A 19,978-nucleotide genomic window follows, 5' to 3' on the forward strand; every position below is an offset into this window, starting at 1 on the left:
TTCATGTAGATGCTTCTGTACATCCCTCAGACAATAAAGTGCCGCTTCATAACCCACACCCAAGTATGTGGGTGCATTACAATAAATAGCAATTGTACGACAGTTGAATTTGAATGCTAGGTGTGGGTGTAATTTGCCCTGAGCCATGGGCACTGCTAGAAGGATGTCCTGGCAGGCTGGTTGGTAAAGTGTCAGGTAGCACAAATTGGTTGTCAAATTGCCACAAAGAAGAGATAATTAGGGCTGATTTCTGGACGTGTTAATTCACAGAGGAAGGGAAATGCTGCAGACAGAATGATACTCAAGGTTGCTCTGCAGTAATATTTGGAGTGTTTTGCACAATTCTCTCTCATTCTCCGTTTTGCTCCGCATTAAAATAATCACATCTTAATTAGGCTGGCAAATGATGTGCACAAGTGCAGCTTGGGAAATGGTGGTGAGGCAAGTGGTGGGGCAGCATTAGAGTCCTAGGAACAGATTGCTTTCCCTTCAACATTTGGGCTAAAATTATCCCAGGTTGCCTTTTTGAACAATCTGACAACTCACTGGTGCGCATCCAGCAGTTAAAAGCTGTCTCTTCCCTTGCTGTGCTATCAGGAGCCTGAGGCTGGCTGCTCAGGCACAAACATATGCTGCTGTTTTTCACTTTTTGATGGTGATTGGGTAGCTTCCGCACTTGTAGGGCTTCGTGCCACATCATCCATGTTTCTTTTATTGCCATTTGGCCGAATTCATATTTTTACTTGTAATATTTATTAGATTAATAGCTGGTCAGGTCTCTAAACAGAAGGGAGAGCCCCACATAAATTTTAATTGAGCATCAATTGGGAGCTGCTTTTGATCATTTCCACACTAGGCTGAATTTGATTGACTAAAATCTGCTGACTACTGGCCCGAGTAATCTAATGCCACTCTAATTAAACCGTCTTCCTGTTTGTTTGTTTGTTTGTTTGTTTGTTTGTTTGTTTGTAGTATTAATTATCCAATATAGTGTAATTTCCTTGTCTATGCAGTGTTCAGGACAGAATATTAGTTGAAAAAATGCTTTTGAAATGTCTTTTTTAAATCATTCAAGTAGGTAGCAATCTATGCAGAGTCTACATGGAGTACTAAAATGATCATTCCAGGGATCAGTAAAGCATTGCAGAAAATGTATATCGTCTTAAACTAGTGTCTAATTAGTAACGTGTTGTGTTTTCAATCTTACGCTATCTGTTTTTATTTTCTTTTAAATATAAAGCTAGTGAAGCATGAACTGATCCCTATTGCAATTCGTAATACTGTTGCACTCCACCCCAGTCTCCAAGGGGTGCAAGATCCCAGGGGTTCCAACGCTTACCCATGGTTTGTGTTTTCTTTTCTGAATAAGACACAGTAGAGACTGTGGATATATGGTTTATTTACACATATATACAACCTGAGCCTATAATGGAGGGGTTCATAGCATTATCATTCCAAAGGGGTCTTGTTTTTCCCTGGCTACAGTCTTGGATGCCAGCAGAAATCAACCATGGCTCTGACCTTGAAGAAGCTGGCGTGATTTGTTTTTTTAGGCCTTGCTAAATCCATTGATCCAGCCCTACACTTACTAATTTTAGAAAGTACAGTATGGAGAGAACGTGGCACAGTGTGAGGATTCTTGCTCCCTGCAAACGCGTAACAATATTCTCTCTTGGTGTGTGTTCCCTTCCCCTCACAGAACCTTAGCAGTTCCCCAGTGCACCTTAGAACTTCTCTGTTTTCTTGCTTCTGCCTTTTTTTTTGGGGGGGGGGAAGCTTCCCAGGGAAAAACCGAGTTTGGAAAATGTGTGATTTCATCCCTGCTGCTTTTATTGAGAAAGTGACACTGCAATACTCTGATGAGAATAGCTAACTTTTCAAATGCCAGTCCCCAGGGCCCAGATTTCAAACAGGGGCACTATTTGAAATGCAAGAGCACATTTCTCAGCCAGAGTAATCATGTCAGAGTTTGACTCCATTAATGCTCCAAAGCTATTCTGTTTGACCGAGAACACTTAGCTTAATTAGACAGTGCAATGCAGGATTGTTGGCAATTTTTAGAAAGTGAGATTTCCTTCCATCAGTTGAGATGAGAGAGCTCTAGAGCTGGCGACTAAAAACGATTTATTCTTACAAGCTTTTCCTCCGTGGCTGAGTTGCCTGCATTATGATGGTTAATAGGAAAATATGAAGCATTTGTTGTGGTGCTTCATGATGATGAATGTACAATTGCACATATACAAACTTCAGTATGATACTTTAAATGATACGATGTTTTAAATGGTATTTGTGTTCGTCAGGTTGATGTAGACTGCTTTGGAAGGCTTGCCTTAAAAATTGTGGGGTGGGGAGGGGAGTATAAATAGCTTTTAAAATAGCATGCCACAAGGCTGCAATCTACTAATTGTGCAGCTTTTTCAGGCCAGCCAATAATGATTAAAAAGCATAGATCTATATATTCATACCATTCTAAACATTAAGAGAACCAGACTGACTGCTCTGAAGATGTTAGAATTCTACATATTAGATTATTTTAAAAACAGTGAGACTCCAGTCCTCAGCATAACTTACTTCCAGGTAGACATGTCTTGCCAGAGGATAGCAACAGAGTAAGTGTCCATTCTGCTGCTGATTACAGATCTGCCATTTTCAGATTAGCCACTCAAAATACTTCGATGTTTTAAATAGTATGGTTGGCAGAAATGATGCTTTTTAAATTGTTATTGAACAGAATTAAAAATGTACACAATTAGCAGATGGGAACCAGTTAGTACATGAAAGTGAGTGCATGTGTAATGCCAACAGAGCTGTTTAATGCTATGTAGCCAAATCAGTTCTCAGAGTATGAATCTTTTCCATCCCCTTTTTTTTGCTACTCATAGCAGCCATGTTGTGCTGGTACCCACAGCATTTTTATCAAGACTTGAGTACTGGCATCTGCCACTGCCCCTTGCCAAAATAGAGCACTGGGTCTTTATGTAATGTGTTACGTTTTTATACTGTAAACCGCCCTGTGCACTTCAGATGAAGGATGGTATATAAATTTTTAAAATAAATAAATAATAAAAACCACACCTTTCACGCAAAGGATAGAGGTATCAGCAAGCCCTGTAGAATCCAAAGTTTTGTGGCAGTAACTAAAAAAAAAACCTTAGGGAAAAACACTCATGGAGAAGAAACCCAGAATTGCCCAGTGACTACTGAGCATACTCAGTGGATGCTGGATGGTGGAATGGAAAACTGGGTAGTGAAGGATTGGGGTATCCTGAAAGACGGTAGTTGGCTAAGGGGACTATCCAGACCCAAGACCAACTGGGATGTTGGTGAATCTCCAGCTCAGTCAGCTGATCCACATTCTATGTAGAGATTAGGGACAGGAAAATGGTATCCGCTGCTTTAAGTGAGGTTGCCCATATCTGTCTACTTTTCAACTTTTCTACCCAAAATAGCTGGTCATTCAGTAAAAGATTCCAGTTCCTTTGTAATATAAGCAATTCACCTCCTCCCCCTCTCAGCACTGCACTTTTGAACAACTTTCTATTACAAAATGTTGCCCATGTAAGCAGTTGTCTAAGAGAAAGGTCTAGTTAAGAAACAAATGCAATCCTTACAGTCTTTTGGGTCTCACAGTTAAATCTACTTTTAGCAGATTGAATCAATGACTTAAAAAAACCAACAACAACCCTCCAGGAAAACAGAGGTAAAATTGCTCTACCTTTTAAAGCAGGGGTCAGCAACGTTTTTCAGCCGTGGGCCGGTCCACCATCCCTCAGATCATGTGGACTATATTTTTTTTTGGGGGGGGGGATGAACGAATTCCTATGCCCCACAAATAACCCAGAGATGCATTTTAAATAAAAGCACACATTCTATTCATGTAAAAACACCAGGCAGGCCCCACAAATAACCTAGAGATGCATTTTAAATGAAAGGACACATTCTACTCAAGTAAAAACACGCCGATTCCCGGACCGTCCGTGGGCTGGATTGAGAAGGTGATTGGGCCGCATGCGGCCCACAGGCCTTAGGTTGCCTACCCCTGTTTTAAAGTATCAAAGAAATATCTTAGCCTGAAACATTTCATTAAAAAAGAATGTATTGAAGTGCAAACCATTCCATATTTGTTGTCACTGAACTGCCCAGTTTGGCTGGCTACCTAATAGAGCAGAAGATTTCTGATAGCAATAAGAGATTTATTTTATGGAAGAAATTCTCAGGTTAAGAGTGCTGGAAATGGTATCTCTGTGAGGGGAAAATTATAGTTCCCAGGGTTCTTTGGGGAAGGCATGTACTGTAAACGTCTTGGTTATACTTGAAACATATTGTTTATCATATAGTGTGTGCTTGTCCCACCCCATCCCACCCAACTGAAACATGTGCACCCCTATAAAGGCTAACTTGATCACCTGGGTAAATAAATATGTTTTAAACTGGTGCCTAAAACCAGACAATAATGGTACCAAGTATGCTTTTCTGGGGTGACCATTCTACAGATGGGGTGTCACCACATGGAAAAGCCTGTTATTGTTTAACTATCCTCCACACTTGGGATGGGGCACAAGGAGAAGGGCCTCTGATGGAGACTGCAGGCTCTGGGCTAGTGGCAAGAGGTATTGAGGTACTGAGTTCTTGAACCACATAAGGTTTTATATTTATAGGTCAAAACCAGCAGTTTGAAGTGAGCCTGGAAACAATCAGTAGCAAGTGCAGTTAGGCCAGAATTGGTTGTTCTAAGCCTTCTAGTCCCAGTTAGTAATATAGCCTCTGAATTCTGCCCTTGGTGGAGAACTGTCTTCAGAGGCAGCCCAGATATAAAGAAGTGCAATAATTGAACCTAAATGTTACCAGAGAATGGGCAGCTGAAACAAGTGTGAAGGTTCATGTAGTGTGCATTATTTGAGATTGACAGCTACAGTACAGTACTATATAGCCAAATTGTGAGTACCTTTTGATTTTCTCTTCAAATCATATTAGATAGGTTACCTAGGGATTTTTGTATTTGGAAACAACACCTCTGAAACAGACACTATATAGAAACTACTTCATGTAAATCATTTTTTTTCATGAAAAAGGTGCAAACTTGTGTTTCTACTGTCCTGCCCACCAAGCTTTAAGTTCTCCTAAGGAGCCCCTTCTTAGTGCCACATTTCTCAGAGTTGCACATTATGTGCAGCCTCTCTTTACTGTGTCTCTACATGCTGCAGGCTTCCTCCATCAACAATATGGTAATGGGCCTTCCCCATGGCGGTGTCCCACTTCTGGAGTGCGTCCCCCTCTGAGGTGTGACTGGCGCCATACCCCCTCATTCCAGTGCCATCTTAAAATGTGGTTGTTTTCTCAAGCATTTTGTTGTTCAGGGTGTTGTATGTTGCCCCACCACATGGTTAATTGTACTGATTATCCTCTTTCAGTTATTTTTACTTAGGCTGTGTTCAAGCACATAGCTCCCCCACAAAGCATCACAGAGCTACAATTCCCAGCACCCCTAACAAAGTACAGTTCCCAGGATTGGTTTGACAACACTTACATCTCTCCCCAGGTCTTGGGTGCCAATTAATACAGTGTAAAAGATATGCAATGGATTTTGGATAAACCCATTCAAATGTTTAAAATTGCTAAGAATATATCCAGTTAACACACATTCTTTGTTAGCATGCAGATGTTATATACTATAGTCATTCTGTTTTTACCATGACATCCATGAGATATTTGATAGGGTTTGATTGATTTTGCAAGATTCTCATTAAGATTGGCTGCTAAGCATTAGCAGCCCAGGCATGTGAACATAATCTGAAGTCTTGTATGTGTGAGAAAAAGCGGCCACTTTTCTTACAGAATACTAATGAGACCTGTTCTATAGCGTGCAGCCATTTTAACTGTCTTACCCTTTCACTTGTACTAATAAAACACAGAGAGAAATAGTGTGGTGTTTTCAAATGAACATTCCTTAGCTTGAAGTGTACGTCGAGTTCCTATTAACCTTGGTAAAATGCTTTTCACTCCACAGGTAATCCGAAAAAGAAAAATGCTTTGTTCTTTGTAATTCTTTTGCTTTGCGCTTTCGTTCCTACCCATGCTTGGGCTTTGGATGAGTGATTTCTGCTGAACTGGAAAAATGTCTGTTCAGATTCTTTATTACCAGGAAAGAAACGGGGAAAGCTAGTCTTTGTTTTAGTTTGTTGATAGCTCTATGGGATTCTAAATAATAGATCTCTGCCCAGGGAGTAGGCATCCCATGGAAGCATTTGAATTTAAGAACTGGGAAAGTGTGGAGCCAATAGCAGAGTTGGTTAGAGCACGGTGCTGATAACACCAAGTTTACAGGTACTATGCCCATATGGAAAAGTTGCATATTCCGGCGTTGCTGGTAGTTGGACTAGATGATCCTCAGGATCCCTTCCAGTACTACAATTCTATGAAGATGGTTTATCCAGCAGTTCCCCATATGACATCTGGTGGTGGGACCTGGGAGGTAGATGTAATTCATCTATCATGAAGGATAAAAGGATGGGAAAGGGGGAAATTCTCCTCCCTGAGAGCTACTAACTTGAGTTTTCAACCCGTCTGGAATTTTTCTTACTAGGTGGAGCAATGTGTGCACGAACCATGCTACCACATTAACTATTATGACTTAGAGGGCTATATTAGGGGTTGTCCTGCAAGAGCACTGTAGTTTGTGAACTGTCCTATTCTGCTCCCCTGATATTCCTTGCAATATAAACTCCCTTCTTCACCTTCCATCTGTCATAATGATGGACATTTAGCTCCTTCTTTAAATAGTTGTCTCTTTTATGTACCATAACAAAGACATTTCTAGCTGTTTTCACATGTTTCTGATGGGTATCAGAAAAAATTAAGTTGGCGTAAGAATCAAATTAATGGGTTTCTTTTATAGACTTTGGTGTAGCTAAAGTATATTTGAGATAGGAAAATGCATGCACATGTGTCTGAGATGGCACAAATTTACATAAAATTTGCATAGGGTGATTTATATGTATGGTTGGTGGTTTAGGCCAGTTTTCAGAGGGGGAGGAGGAACTCTAGCTCTTGTTGTCATGGCTTACTCTGAGCTATTGGGTGCCAGCAGTATTTTCTGGGTCCCATACACCGTTACGTAGACTGGGCCCTCAACTTTGTCCAGAATCTTATCCGCAACAAGTGGTTTTTTATGGACACATTAAAGCTAAAAAAAGTCTTGTTCAACATCTAACATGCCCCTTCCCCACCCTCATATCCCTGCTTCTCCATCGCAACCAACTACTGCATGTACCTGTGGGCAAAGTAAGGCGCGAGTAGTTGGGTCTCATTGGCACTGTGCTTTGCCAGGTGCTCAGCCTCCCTGTAGGCAAAATGTTTAAATTAAGTTTTCTTTTAAAGGATGGAGTGAGAAGAACACAAGATCTGGGGCCCGAACCCAATGGCCCTGGGCCACCCTCCACTAAAGTTCCCATGGAAAGCATTGGCATATGACCGGAGTGAAGGGTCTGTCTGTCAACATTGCAGCACATGTTGAGTAGCACTGGTTGGAATTCTACCCCCTGTATTATGCACTAACTGCAATCTTTGGCCCATCTTCAAGGGCAGCTCCATGTAGAACACATTGTGTAGTTATTGATAATTCTCTGACATGCAAGGAGTCGCATAAACAGAGGGTTACCAGAGTGTGAACACTGTATTTCCCCATTGGCTTGTACAAAATGTACAAGCCACATCAACCTCTAGGCTTGGGCTGATGGGTTATCAATATGGTGATGATTACAACCAGGAAACAACTCCGCTCAGCCAGAGCCAGCAAGCCCTATGCACTGACCTATTAGCCTAAAACTGTAATAACGGTCCAGATCTCAGAGCCAATTTGCACCTCTAATTGCAGGATGTGCTTTTACCAGCAGCATAAAGGCATCATAAATCAGAAACATAATGATTAAAATAAGGACGCTAAAGTCTTTTAAAGTTGCGTATGACAGTTTTCGTGCAGTGAGCACATTCTTGATGAATTGAATTCCCATCCCTTAGAATGAAAAGCCAATAATAACAATTCTTTTCAGTTTTAATGATAAACAGAAATCATTTGCTTGACCTTTCTTCTCACTTGGCAATCTAACACGCAGTAATCGCTAGCAGTGATAAATTGCTCTAGACTCTTGCTGTTCTTCTTTTCAGCTGATAAGAAGTTGAAGGTAATGTGTTTGGGATCTCCATGCTGTTGTTGCAAATCTCTACTTTAAATTTAGGCCTTTTTGTAATCAAAACCCACAGGAAAAGAAAGAGCACAAAAATGAAGAAGAAGAGGAATGTGTCGCTAAACAAGAAATCGGAACAGAATCTTCGGGGTGTGGAACAAGAAGGAAGCTCACTCCTTCTTAGTTCAGATATTGCTTTTTTGTGAAGTGAAGGTGGAGTGAAGCATCTAATGTCGCTAATCAACGTGTTCCCCGTTTGGTCTTCTAACCAGTTCTTCAAGTACATAATTCCACAGTCGCAATGCCACGGATTGCTAGATAAATTGATGATACGCAGTGCCTGAAGATTATCAAATGCTCCTGCAGGTATTGTTTCCAGATTGTTGTTCTGGAGGTACAGTTCTTGGGCTGAACTGGGTAGAAGTGGAAGAGTTGCCAGCTCTCTGAAGCCACAGTCCACTTTTAGCGGGTTGTGATCAGGTGGAGAGCATGTACAAGGGTGCGGACAGGAGTTTGCAGATGTGGCTTCAAGGAACAGAAGTATCAATAATCCTATCCCTTGACTTGTGACCATTCTGAAAGTTGAAATCATGGCATCAGTGCAAAGAAATAAGTCACAGCACATTCATGAATGTTGTACTAATGTATAGTATTTTTCAAAGATTTTACTTTAACAGGAAATAATGCCTCTCACCTCCCCGTTCTATACTTTTGCAGCTGAATCAATTGTTCCCTTCTCCTATAAGGGGAGGCTCCAGTAGTGGCAGATACAGATTTCCTACACTTTCCTGTCAAAACAGCATGAAACTTGCATATAGATAGTCTTCTGTATTTATCACAAAGTGACATGGGTGCATGCCATTGTATACTCTCATGTTTTCCCCTGCCACTCATTATAGTCTACACATAGGTTTTGCACACTTCAATTGCAGTTTCATCTCCCATGTAGGAAGTCTATATCATGTGGGCAACCATGGGGAAGGGGAAGATTACTTTGGAGGGAATAATTTATTGTTTGTTTTACCAGGCCATCGCTGAAACATCAGATTTAGGATCAGTTTAACTTTTGATTTAATGTTTTCCTCTATGGAACGTTTTGGAATTATCTCTGGTGGGCATATCCAAGGAGACCACTGCCAGAGTGGGGGAGAGAGAAGGGGAAGGGGAAAAACATTCCTTACTCTGAACTACATCTCCGCTTCCTGTTCCTTATGGGCTATCTCTTTTATAACTAAATACTAACCTCTGAAGGGACAAGAAGAGTCCTTCTCCAAATGTGGGATTAGACTCGAGAATCTTGTCTGAAGAAAGCAGATTTCAGGGAGTTGGTGGAGCTTGCTGTTCAGAGGTGGCGAACCTGAAGCTTTCTGTAGACAATTCATAATAATTTTATATATCACACATTTCATATGTAAGCATCACCATCTTACACATTTTGAAGAACAGTGAGTGCAGGAAATGAGTCAAGATGGCAGTTCAAACTAGCCTCCCTCTTCTCCATGCACTAAATAGATGTGCCTGCTTACAGATTTGTTGATGGTTGCAAGCTTCACTGCAGTGTTTGGACCAGATAGATTAACATCTTAGAAGAGAGAGTTTTTAACTTTTATCCAGTAAACTTCATTTAATTCAAAAGACTGAGTTTCCTTGGGTATAAACAGAAAAACCCACACCATGTTTGCAGGACATGTGGGATTGATCTAAATACAACAAAGCCTCACATACAGTAATGCCCTGTGGGCTAGTTTTTCAAATTATGGAAGGGTGTCCTATGGGGTTGGAGGAGGGACACATGGGAGGCATGAAGATTTAGCTAGGGAGAGGATCCTATGGCCAGTACAGCCTACCTTAGGATAAATTGCAGCTTTGTACCCAGTTGTATTTTCCTGCATGTGGTTTTAAGACAAAAGCAAAGCTGCCCTGTTCCGTTGTTCTTGTAATGACAATGTTGGAAAACTATCCTGTCTACATCTCTTAGCACATGGCAATGAGCTGCACATATAGACCCACATGCTTACTCATGGAACTGATGGGGAGTTCTGGGTACAGAGGCAGGCAACAAACAGAAATTTTGAGAAGCATTCGGCTAAGGCCAAGTGGTGGTCCTAGCATGGTTTTCCCTACCCAGGTTAATAGATGGTAAACAGAACAGGATGAAGAAATAGTCACAGATTGTTCCTGGTTCTAGGGAAGGAGGGTATCAGAGAGGAGCTCAGCACCCTGCTAACAACTTTGAGCACCACCCACCCCACTTTTGAGAACATCCCTTAATTTCTTGTGTGATTTCACTTTTTGATGCAGCAGCAGTTCCTGCTGTGTTCTCCAAAGAGAGCTAAAGGCTTATCTGTAGCAAATGAGCAGGAAAACCTTGTGATGCATGAAATGCATAGAACAAACCTTTCATAAGATCTAATTATGTACCATATCGTGAATGAAAACGTTAAAGCAAATTAAAGCCATTAATGTTAAATTACCCCCTGCGTTATGATTTATGCATGCTCCAAACATGTTGATTGTGGTTGGTTCGTTTTATAAAGGAGATCAGTTTGTTTATTTTCACTGGAAAAAACCTAGGTACTTATATCCAAGTGAAACCAAAGTACTTTACACAGTAGCGTTTAAACTGTCAGTTACCCAAATCAATGGGTTGCTAAAGAAACAGTACTTGATTTGAATAATAATTTCAGGTTATCCTTCTGTATTACTCTGGGCCATTAATTTTGTTAGTTAACAACCAAATGCAAAACCTTTTAAAATACTGAGATGCCTTACAGTATACAACGAAGAACTTTGCCAACACCGCCTTTAAAAAAAAAGAAAAAAAGATCAAGAAAGGGAAAAACGCTTAAAATATTCAAACTTTTTCTTTGCTACTATGCGAATGCAGGTCCCTTAAAAAAAATAAACTAAACTTCTTGTGCTTTTCTCTCATTATTTCTGCTATGTGTGGTTATACCATAGGGTTCATTTGGACACCATGTCATGGACAGCACAGAGAGCATGAGTGCAGCTACTGCAGAGAGAAAAGATGCATAGAGATACTGACACTTACCTCAAGTCCAAAACACATGAGGAGATCAATCAGTTTACAGCTCTGCATTCTTTTATTTTTGTTTTTTTTGAGTATTTATGTTGATTTAGACAGCAGGATTCACTGCACACTCTTCGGTGCGTACGAGAAGGTAGAGTTGGTCAGCAGACTACTTGAGGTGCTTTTCGCAAATCCCTTGGAGAAGCCTTTTTCTGTATGCTCCATTTTAGATCCATGCCATAGTAATTTCTTGCCTTTCTGCAGGTTGTGGCAGCAAGGACTGTAATCAACAGCATGCACTGTGCAGCTGGAGTTGATTGGCTGCGTGGGAAGTGGCCCAGTGCTTCTGAAAGAAGTGGCTGGGCAAGATAAGCTGGTGACGCTCCCTCCATCCTCTTTCGGAGCCTGTAAGCTCCTGCTCTGGAAGGATTCCCCCAGATAAAGGCACAGTGGTTCCCACCTGATAAGAAGAATTCTGCTTACTGGAAAGACTGCTGCTCCACAATGACTTCTGCTAAGACTTTCATAAGAAGACTTGTTTCCAAAGAAATACTGTCACATTCACCATTCTGCACCATATTCATTTCTGGCCTTTCAACAGCTTCCAAACACAGAAGTCTTCTCATTCGTTCCTGGGCTAGTCCATTTTAAGTTGACATGAGCTCTCTGAAGTCTGAAGTATCATCACAGCCATGGAAGATGGCAGGATCCCCAAGAACGTGCTCTGTGGGGATCTGCCTTCAGGCACCAGGCCTCTTGGCAGACCAACTCTGTATTACAAAGGTGTCTGCAAACGTGACATGAAGACTGGCAAATTTAACCTGGCCATGTGGGAATCCATTGCAGATGACCACAGTGCTTGGAGACAGACAGACAGGTTGTGCACCCACAGCAGAGGAGGAGGAATGACTGCTGGGAGGAGCACAGACAGAAGAAATGCCATGGTGCACCTGTAGCAGCAAAACCTTCATCTGCCCCCCACTCCAACAAAACACCTGTATTGGCTTCTACAGCCACAGCAGGTGCTGTAACCTTCCAATAGTTTGACTTCACCCCCAAAGGCGCACTCCTCCATTGTCTCACAAGACAGATGGATGCCAACCAATTATATATATTTTAGGAACTGTGTGTTTATCCAAATGTAGCGAGACTCCAAAGGATACGATTATATGCTCAATTATTTGGCAATAAATGCAGGACATTAGTAGGACTTACTTCTCAGTTGACATGTGTATGACTGTGCTGTCAGTTGTTTAAAGAGTCGTAAAGGTAAAGGGACCCCTGACCGTTAGGTCCAGTCGCGGATGACTCTGGGGTTGCAGCGCTCATCTCGCTTTACTGGCTGAGGGAGCCGGCATACAGCTTCCGGGTCATGTGGCCAGCATGACTAAGCCACTTCTGGCAAACCAGAATTAAATTAAAGATTCTTAGAGAGTCCCTAATTTAACAGAAATTGGCACAGATGTAGGTTCAGTATTTCATCCACTCTGCAAACATATATCAAGGTTTCCACACTTTTGGATCCTTGATTCTGATCCGGTGTTCCTGCCTCTGCCTTTTTTTTTTACTTCCTGCATTGGATTTCAGCTCACAACTGCTAGAAAAAAATCTGATGATCACCCAACAATCAGCAGTGGTGACATTTTGACTTTTTCATTTTTAGATTTTTGGCTTTCTGTTCTGTCTGCCTTAAAAACATTATAGCACTTTAAAACACAATGGCACTTTAAAAAAAAAGTATTTCAGTTAAAAATTTAAAATTTAAAATAAACATTTCACCAAAATGGTGTGTTCAGGCACATTGACCCTCCCTATATGATGCCTCCTAGCATGGACAGAACCTTGCATGATGCACATACATTGACTTTCCACATTTTGGTGGCCATAGCCATTTTCAATTCCACATGTAGCTTACCATGGGAGAGCAATGACTAGGTAGTATTAAAAGACCCAATCTGGAAGCACCCCCGCTGTTGATAAGAGAGAGTTCCTACGTCAGAAATGGTGGACAGAATTCCTACTCATGGAGCAGCCACTCACTTCTTCACCCAATACCCTTTTCTTAAATTCAGGTATTATGCCATCCTCATAAGAGCTGTTGAGAAATAATATGGGTCACTGCCATAGCATCCTCTGAAACCAGAGGAGGGGAACCTGTGGCCCTCCATATGTTAGGACTCCAACTCCAGCCAGCCCCAGCCAGCATGGCCAATGGTCAGAGGTGATGGGAGTTGTAATCCAGCAACATCTGGAAGGTTCCCCATCCTTGCTCTGAAATATATCTGGCATTAAGTGAGAACTCGGCAATCCCTCTGTGTGTGTGTGTTTAAGTAATGAAACTGGAAAAAGAATAGCTGTGGAAACATGCCACAGAACTTGCTGAGCGTGAGCTTCCAGCATGCTTTATTTGAACACCTTGCTTGTTTTTGAGGATTTATGTCCTCTTAAATAACAAAAGGCATCCTGGTGCATCCTACTAAAGCCAGCATGGTGTCTTGAAGCAGGGGGTGTACAGACCGTTACAACTGTAAACTCATAACTAACATTATTGCAAGCAAAGTCACTATTGGGCTTAGTGGTTAGCAACAGTATGCAATGGATGAAGACTCATCAGTAAAGAGTACTAAAGTTTCAGTGACAAAGCCATGAAATTCAGTCATCCATTTCCTGAAGAGAGACATTCTTAAAAGACAAATACTTTTAGAAGTGGTGTTCTCTATTCAGAATATATTCGTGGGGTATATGATACATTAATACACACCATAAATTCTATCCCAAATAATCATTTGATATCACAGCAGGCTTTTGGTTGGGCTCTAAAATAGTTTGCTATAGGACATTAATAAATGATGCAACATAAAAGAGATATAACAGCAAACTGAGCTCTCTAATCCAGATCCTTTTTAGGCTAGAGCGTGAGTTTAAGGTTCTAAATTCTTTGGCCTGGTACCTAATTTAGTTTGAGATTAACTTAAACTCTATTTTTTTATATGCATAGCTCTGTGTGCATAGCAGTGATATTATTAATTATCTTTGGGAATGTTTATACGGTTGAGTGCCACAGCAGCAGAAGCCATGGTACATGAGAGCACATTTCCATTACCCCATGCTATGGTATTCGCACATGTAGTAATAATTACTACATAATTATTTACACAGCTAACAGAATTTGGTTATCCTTGGTTTCACCCCAGTGGCTCACAGAAACATCAAGGGTAGAGTGTGGGTATTGCCATTTGGGAAAACGTAAAGTAACTACATACATTGAACAAGTTCTTATGTAATCAGCAAGAACAAACAGAATATAACTGGTGCTATTTCTTTAGCCTAAAGGACATTTAGTCATGGCTCTGTATGCGCTTGGAGCCTGAACAAACACAACCTTTTAAACAGATGACTTTGGTAATCTTACTGAAGAGCTATTAGTCACTGCAGCAGATCATTTTGATTTCTGTTTTTCCAGGTCATGAATCTGCAGCAGTGGGACTTCAAAAGGATGTAGCTTCCTGGCAGCTTGGGAAGTTAATTTTTTTGAGTATTGTAGAATGCACCTTGCTAAAATTAAGACAATAATTGCCACAAAAATAAGAGCAAAGTCTCTCCAAAAGAAATCAAGGCATTTGATTGGTTGAGGCTTCCTACATCCTTCCAGTTCATTCCCAGTCAGCTGACTCAAGGCTCTCGATTTTACAGAAGCCGGAGATGCACATTGAAGGTTGGCAAGAGAAACGTTACTGAAGTCTTCCAGCCACTGCTTGAAATATAAAATAGAGCAGTCACAGTGCCAAGGGTTGTTGGAGAAGTCAACTTCTTTCAGGTAAATTAAGTTGTCCAGTGCACCAAGAGGAACCGTCGTTAAACTGTTGTTTTGCAGATGAAGAATGTTGATGGTATGGCACGAGTGACATAATTCTGATGACAGGGGAGGCATTTCCTTCAGCCCCATAGAGCTGCAGTTTAATATCCAACCCCTTAGGTCTTCCTGCTGCTCACAGAAACAGGGAGGGCAGGGCTTGGGTTGAGCTGTGCTTAATAACAGTAGCATGACCAGTATCCCAGCATTGGAGGAGATCTTTACTTTGTTCATGATCGCAGCTGTGGGACAAGAATATGAACAATGCAATTTGTTGCTCTGTCTTTAACAGCAAAAAAACAACAACAAAATTTTGCCCACTGGATTCTACCACTAGATATTCTAGAATTTCTTTGAAATATGCTGCACAAATTGCTCCTATACAATATATGGCATTCAGCATCCTCAAATGATATGGAAAAGTGGCAACAAGAGATGTAGAAGAGACTCCTGTTGCTTTTGTATAATGTTCAGGGTTACCCCAAGTATTCCAGATCTTCATGGACTACAGTTCCCATCATCCCTGACCATTGATTATGCTGTCTGGGGTTAATGGGAGTTGTAGTTCAGCAACATCTGGAGGGCACTACATTGACTCCCTCTTGTTTAACCCATTATTTTAGAAAATGGTGTTGCCCAGAGTACATGGCTAAATATGGGGGGGGGGAGAGAATATTGGAATAGCAACTCATCTGGTCAGTGGTTTTGGTTCAGGAACTTGATTTTCCATTGAAATATCAAGGTAACAGAGGATAGAAGATGATCAGTGTCTGGTGTACCAGCCACTGATTCTTGCCTTTCCATATGTTCAGAAGTGCTAGGATGATTTCTTTGCACTGTTCAGATTCCTCATTTTATTCGGATCAGTTGCTGAGCAGTCAGAAGCTTCAGTGTTCTCATTTGTGGCCATTTGCAAAAAAGAATACTTTAAAAAAGATACTTCATGTTTAGAAGAAGCTGGTTTTATATAGGGTTGAAACTTCCTACAATATGCATATACAGTGGTACCTCGGGTTAAGTACTTAATTCGTTTCGGAGGTCCGTACTTAACCTGAAACTGTTCTTAACCTGAAGCATCACTTTAGCTAATGGGGCCTCCTGCTGCTGCCGTGCCGCCGGAGCATGATTTCTGTTCTTATCCTGAAACAAAGTTATTAACGTGAAGCACTATTTCTGGGTTAGCGGAGTCTGTAACCTGAAGTGTATGTAACCTGAAGCGTATGTAACCTGAGGTACTACCACTGCAATGACTTATTGAATTAGTTTCCTGAACATGCCAAACTATGAAGAAAGACTCACTGCAGGGTATCTTTCTGTATCATATTGTCATGTGATGAGGATTTTAGTTTTACCATGCATTAGATGGAGATGGAGGTTAAAGTGGTGGTTTATATTTATCTGCTTCTCTCCAAATTACCCTATTTTCCTTTCTCCTCATCTTTCTCTGTTCTGTCTCTGAGGGCCGACTCACACATGCGTGCTCACCATATGACTGCAGTAGCACCATAGTGATTTTCAAGTATGAATGGATGCATCACAGATCAAGTATAGATAGAAATTCCATAGCACCTGATTGATCGTACTTTAAATGCACAGCTTTCCAATGAAGTCAACACGCTGAGCTGAAGTGCTGAATTATCAAGTGTTCACAAGAATATGCAAAACCAGCCTGGAGTTCTATGCCATTTCTCTTGTGCCCATCTTTCCTTTTTATTAACAAATAGCACTTTACATTACCTGAACACCCTGATCCATCTTGTTGTGCCAGAATGAAGATTGCCAACCCATTGAAAGCACTGTAGTGCAGATAGATGGTGTTTGCTAAATTTTTATTCTGATATGCATTGGAATTACATCTATGGTTCCTGATCCACTAACATATACGCATGCTTAAGCCTGCTTATATGCATGGATCTATCTCCTTAGCTGGATGGGGGCATTTGTATATAGTGGTTGTTTCTTATAGATGTCACACAAAATGCAATGAGTCTAATTTTGGCAGGGTAAATGTGGAACTGTGTGTGTAAGAGACACACAGAGAGAGACAGTGCATGGTACTGTTGAAATAATGACATAATTACTTCACAACAAGCAGAATTTAGGGAATATAATTCAGCTTACATTATCACCCTGCCAGCTCAATAATGTAAATTGTCTCTAAGCATCTTTCAACAGAATAGTCACATATATAAATACATTTTTAAGCACAATGAGTTGGATCAGGGTAAAAGAGGAAGATCCAACAGAAACATCAGTTTTTGACCATTATGTTTAGGACAGCTTTCCCCAGCCTGGTAGAGTATTATTTTCAGCCTTTTAAAAGTCGTTGGGGGAGCGTACATACTGAAGGTGTAATGAAAGTTATCTACTCTGGTACAGAAGGGTCTTTTAAAGTTCATCTCTATCATTGTGAAAAATATAGGTCATGTTTCCTGAACCGCAAGTTTTATTATTACATATATTAGGCAGAGATTTAAGTTGAAGAAAACAAGTTTACAGCACACACTTCTGAAATGAAATGCTTTAAATGTGCTGAAAGCCACATATTTAAGGAAATAACCGGCTTTTATCTCTAAAAGTGGGCAATTCACCAGATCGGCATCACCACATTTACTCCAGAGCTTAATTTTATATTGGTGAGAACAAGAGTTACAAGCTTAGTAAAGCCCTGTAAGTGTCAAACGTGGCAATATGTTAATCATGTCCTTAAGCACATGAATTTTCTATCAAAAATAGCTAGCACAGGGACCCAGCACAGATTAAGACCCGGGCACAGGGATTAGTGGGCTTTAACCCTTGGTCTCCCATTGTGGCCCCAGTCTGGTCAGAGGGCCATGCCACCTCGTTGAGCAATGTAACCATAACAGTGAACTAATCATACACTCCATTCCACTTATGGGCATAGCCGGGGGGGGGCAGGGGGCATCTGCCCCCCTAGATGAAGTAAAACAACAGAAATACTTAACTAAGTGACCAATCACATCAGTTCTGCCCACCCTAACATAAATCCTGGCTACGCCCAAGGTACCACTGCAGTGGTTTTCTCCTGGAATACTGATAGCTCACAAAAAAACAACAGTAATTTGTGTGTGTGAATCTATCCAAGGAGAGAACTTGAAATGAAATCTAGTGGAAAATGAAAAGAGAGTTTCCAACTGCCAAATAGAAGTAGCAACAAATGCTATGCAGCAGAGTATCCTGTGTGATTTAATAAAAAAACTTAAGTAATGCCAAGTTTTCTCATAGAACTATAAACTAAAAGATGGTTGAATTGCACACCTTACCTTATTTCTTAAAAAAAGAAAGAAAATAAATGCTGGCGTCTTCCCACTGAAGCTTCTTCCAGTCTTGCAGCAATGGCCAAGTAGAATAATTCCTGAAATCCAGGAAGGAAATGAGTTTATAAAGAACTCACCACATAAGCCAAGCCTTCTTCATTATCTGTTTGAAAGCGGTTGCCTTTACAAATGCACAATGCCAGCCTCCTAAGTGAGTTATTCTTTTGTTTTCTTCTATATTGGGTTCAGCAAGCAAGAAAAAATAATTCCCAATACTTGTGGAATATATTTTATTTGCTCCCTAAAAGACAACAAAAGGTTTTAGTAAGATGAAATTCTTTGTTTCTCATCCTTGGCCCTATGTACTTTTTCATCAGCATCAAATTTTCTTTATACTTCTTAAAGTACATTACTCAATTTAGGCTATATAAGCTTTGGGAGCTAGTGGAATTGTAACCGAAGAGCTAGAATGAGCCCCAAGGCCATCTAGTCTATATCCTGCACCAAGGAATTATTTATCATATCTTATTCCCCGTACAGATTATTGTGCAGAGGTAAGCAAAGATGCACCATGCCTTAGCCATCTTTAAATAAAACAGCAAATCTAATAATACGCTGAGCTGCCCCTTTTGCTTAGCCAGGACGTGTAAGACCTATGAGTAGCTGAGAGCCATTGACATAGGAATCCATTAATCAGAGCAGCAGCACTTCCAAATGTTCATCTGATTCTGCAGAGTTGATAAAATCTGCTGCATTCACTGCTGCCAATCAGAGTGGATGAAACTAGACTAGGTTGACCAACATAAGTTACTTTCAGGCAGCTTCATAGAATGCCTTGGTTTGTGTTGGAATGGGATGAGATTGTTACATTTCTTGCTGCTGGAGGTCATGGTATCATCCAAACTAGAAGAAGGTACTTGGCCAACTAGAAAGACAAGGACTCAAGTCCTTTCTCCATCCCCTTTGTTAACACAACTGTATTCTTAAACTAGATTAACTAGATTTCTGAGCCAGGTGGAAGATACACCCTGCAAGAAATATGTAGCCCATGTGGCAGTCTCCCATAGAGTTGTCCCTTATGTATTGCCCAAAATGAGAAAACTAATTACAAAAAAGCAAGAGATTTGCATAAAATTTGAATATGCTAACTAATGTGGAGAAAGGCAAAGGTGCAAATAATTACTATAATTTACATTTTAGCATAGTGGAGAAAACTGACCAGCAAACTGTTCATGGCCAAACTTGGGTCCGACAGCCCTCCCAATAGAGGACTGTGCTTTGAAAGTCCCTCAAACAGAATATTGTCATCTGTAAAGGAGAATATTTCTTCACTCAGTTGAAGCCAGCTGCAAAGAAGCTTTGTTTGGCTTTAAGACTCTTTTCCCTGTACTTAAAGGTCAGGAAAGAGAAGTGGGCCATTTAGTTGCCCATGAGACCAGATTTGGCTTAAAGGCTGCTAGTTGCCTGGTTTATGGGTTTATCATTAAAAATATTTACAGCTCAGCCTTCATGTGTACGGATACAGAGGGGGGGGCACACCATAAGCTCAGGTGTTTGACCTTCTGTTATCTGTCTTTGCAGAAAAAGAGTAGGCACTACAGGTAGATGTGTGTGTGTGTGTTACACACACACA

At 40.8% G+C, this 19,978-nt stretch overlaps 2 protein-coding genes across 2 annotated transcripts; both read right to left on the bottom strand.

The window, feature by feature from the left end:
• Positions 1-8,032: 8,032 nt before the first annotated feature.
• GP9 (glycoprotein IX platelet) lies at positions 8,033-12,891 on the bottom strand. The gene is made up of 3 exons (XM_053377713.1): positions 11,236-12,891; positions 9,427-9,550; positions 8,033-8,758 (listed from the first exon to the last, which is right to left on the bottom strand). Exon 3 carries the CDS (start codon positions 8,755-8,757, stop codon positions 8,137-8,139), a length of 621 nt encoding a protein of 206 aa, XP_053233688.1. The 5' UTR covers position 8,758; positions 9,427-9,550; positions 11,236-12,891; the 3' UTR covers positions 8,033-8,136.
• A 1,120-nt stretch (positions 12,892-14,011) lies between these two features.
• Positions 14,012-16,043, bottom strand: LOC128408265 (platelet glycoprotein IX-like). Its single transcript, XM_053377712.1, has one exon. It carries the CDS (start codon positions 15,299-15,301, stop codon positions 14,654-14,656), a length of 648 nt encoding a protein of 215 aa, XP_053233687.1. The 5' UTR covers positions 15,302-16,043; the 3' UTR covers positions 14,012-14,653.
• Positions 16,044-19,978: the final 3,935 nt, after the last annotated feature.

Source organism: Podarcis raffonei, chromosome 2 (genome assembly GCF_027172205.1).
Source record: "Podarcis raffonei isolate rPodRaf1 chromosome 2, rPodRaf1.pri, whole genome shotgun sequence".
NCBI classification, from domain to species: Eukaryota; Metazoa; Chordata; class Lepidosauria; order Squamata; family Lacertidae; genus Podarcis; species Podarcis raffonei.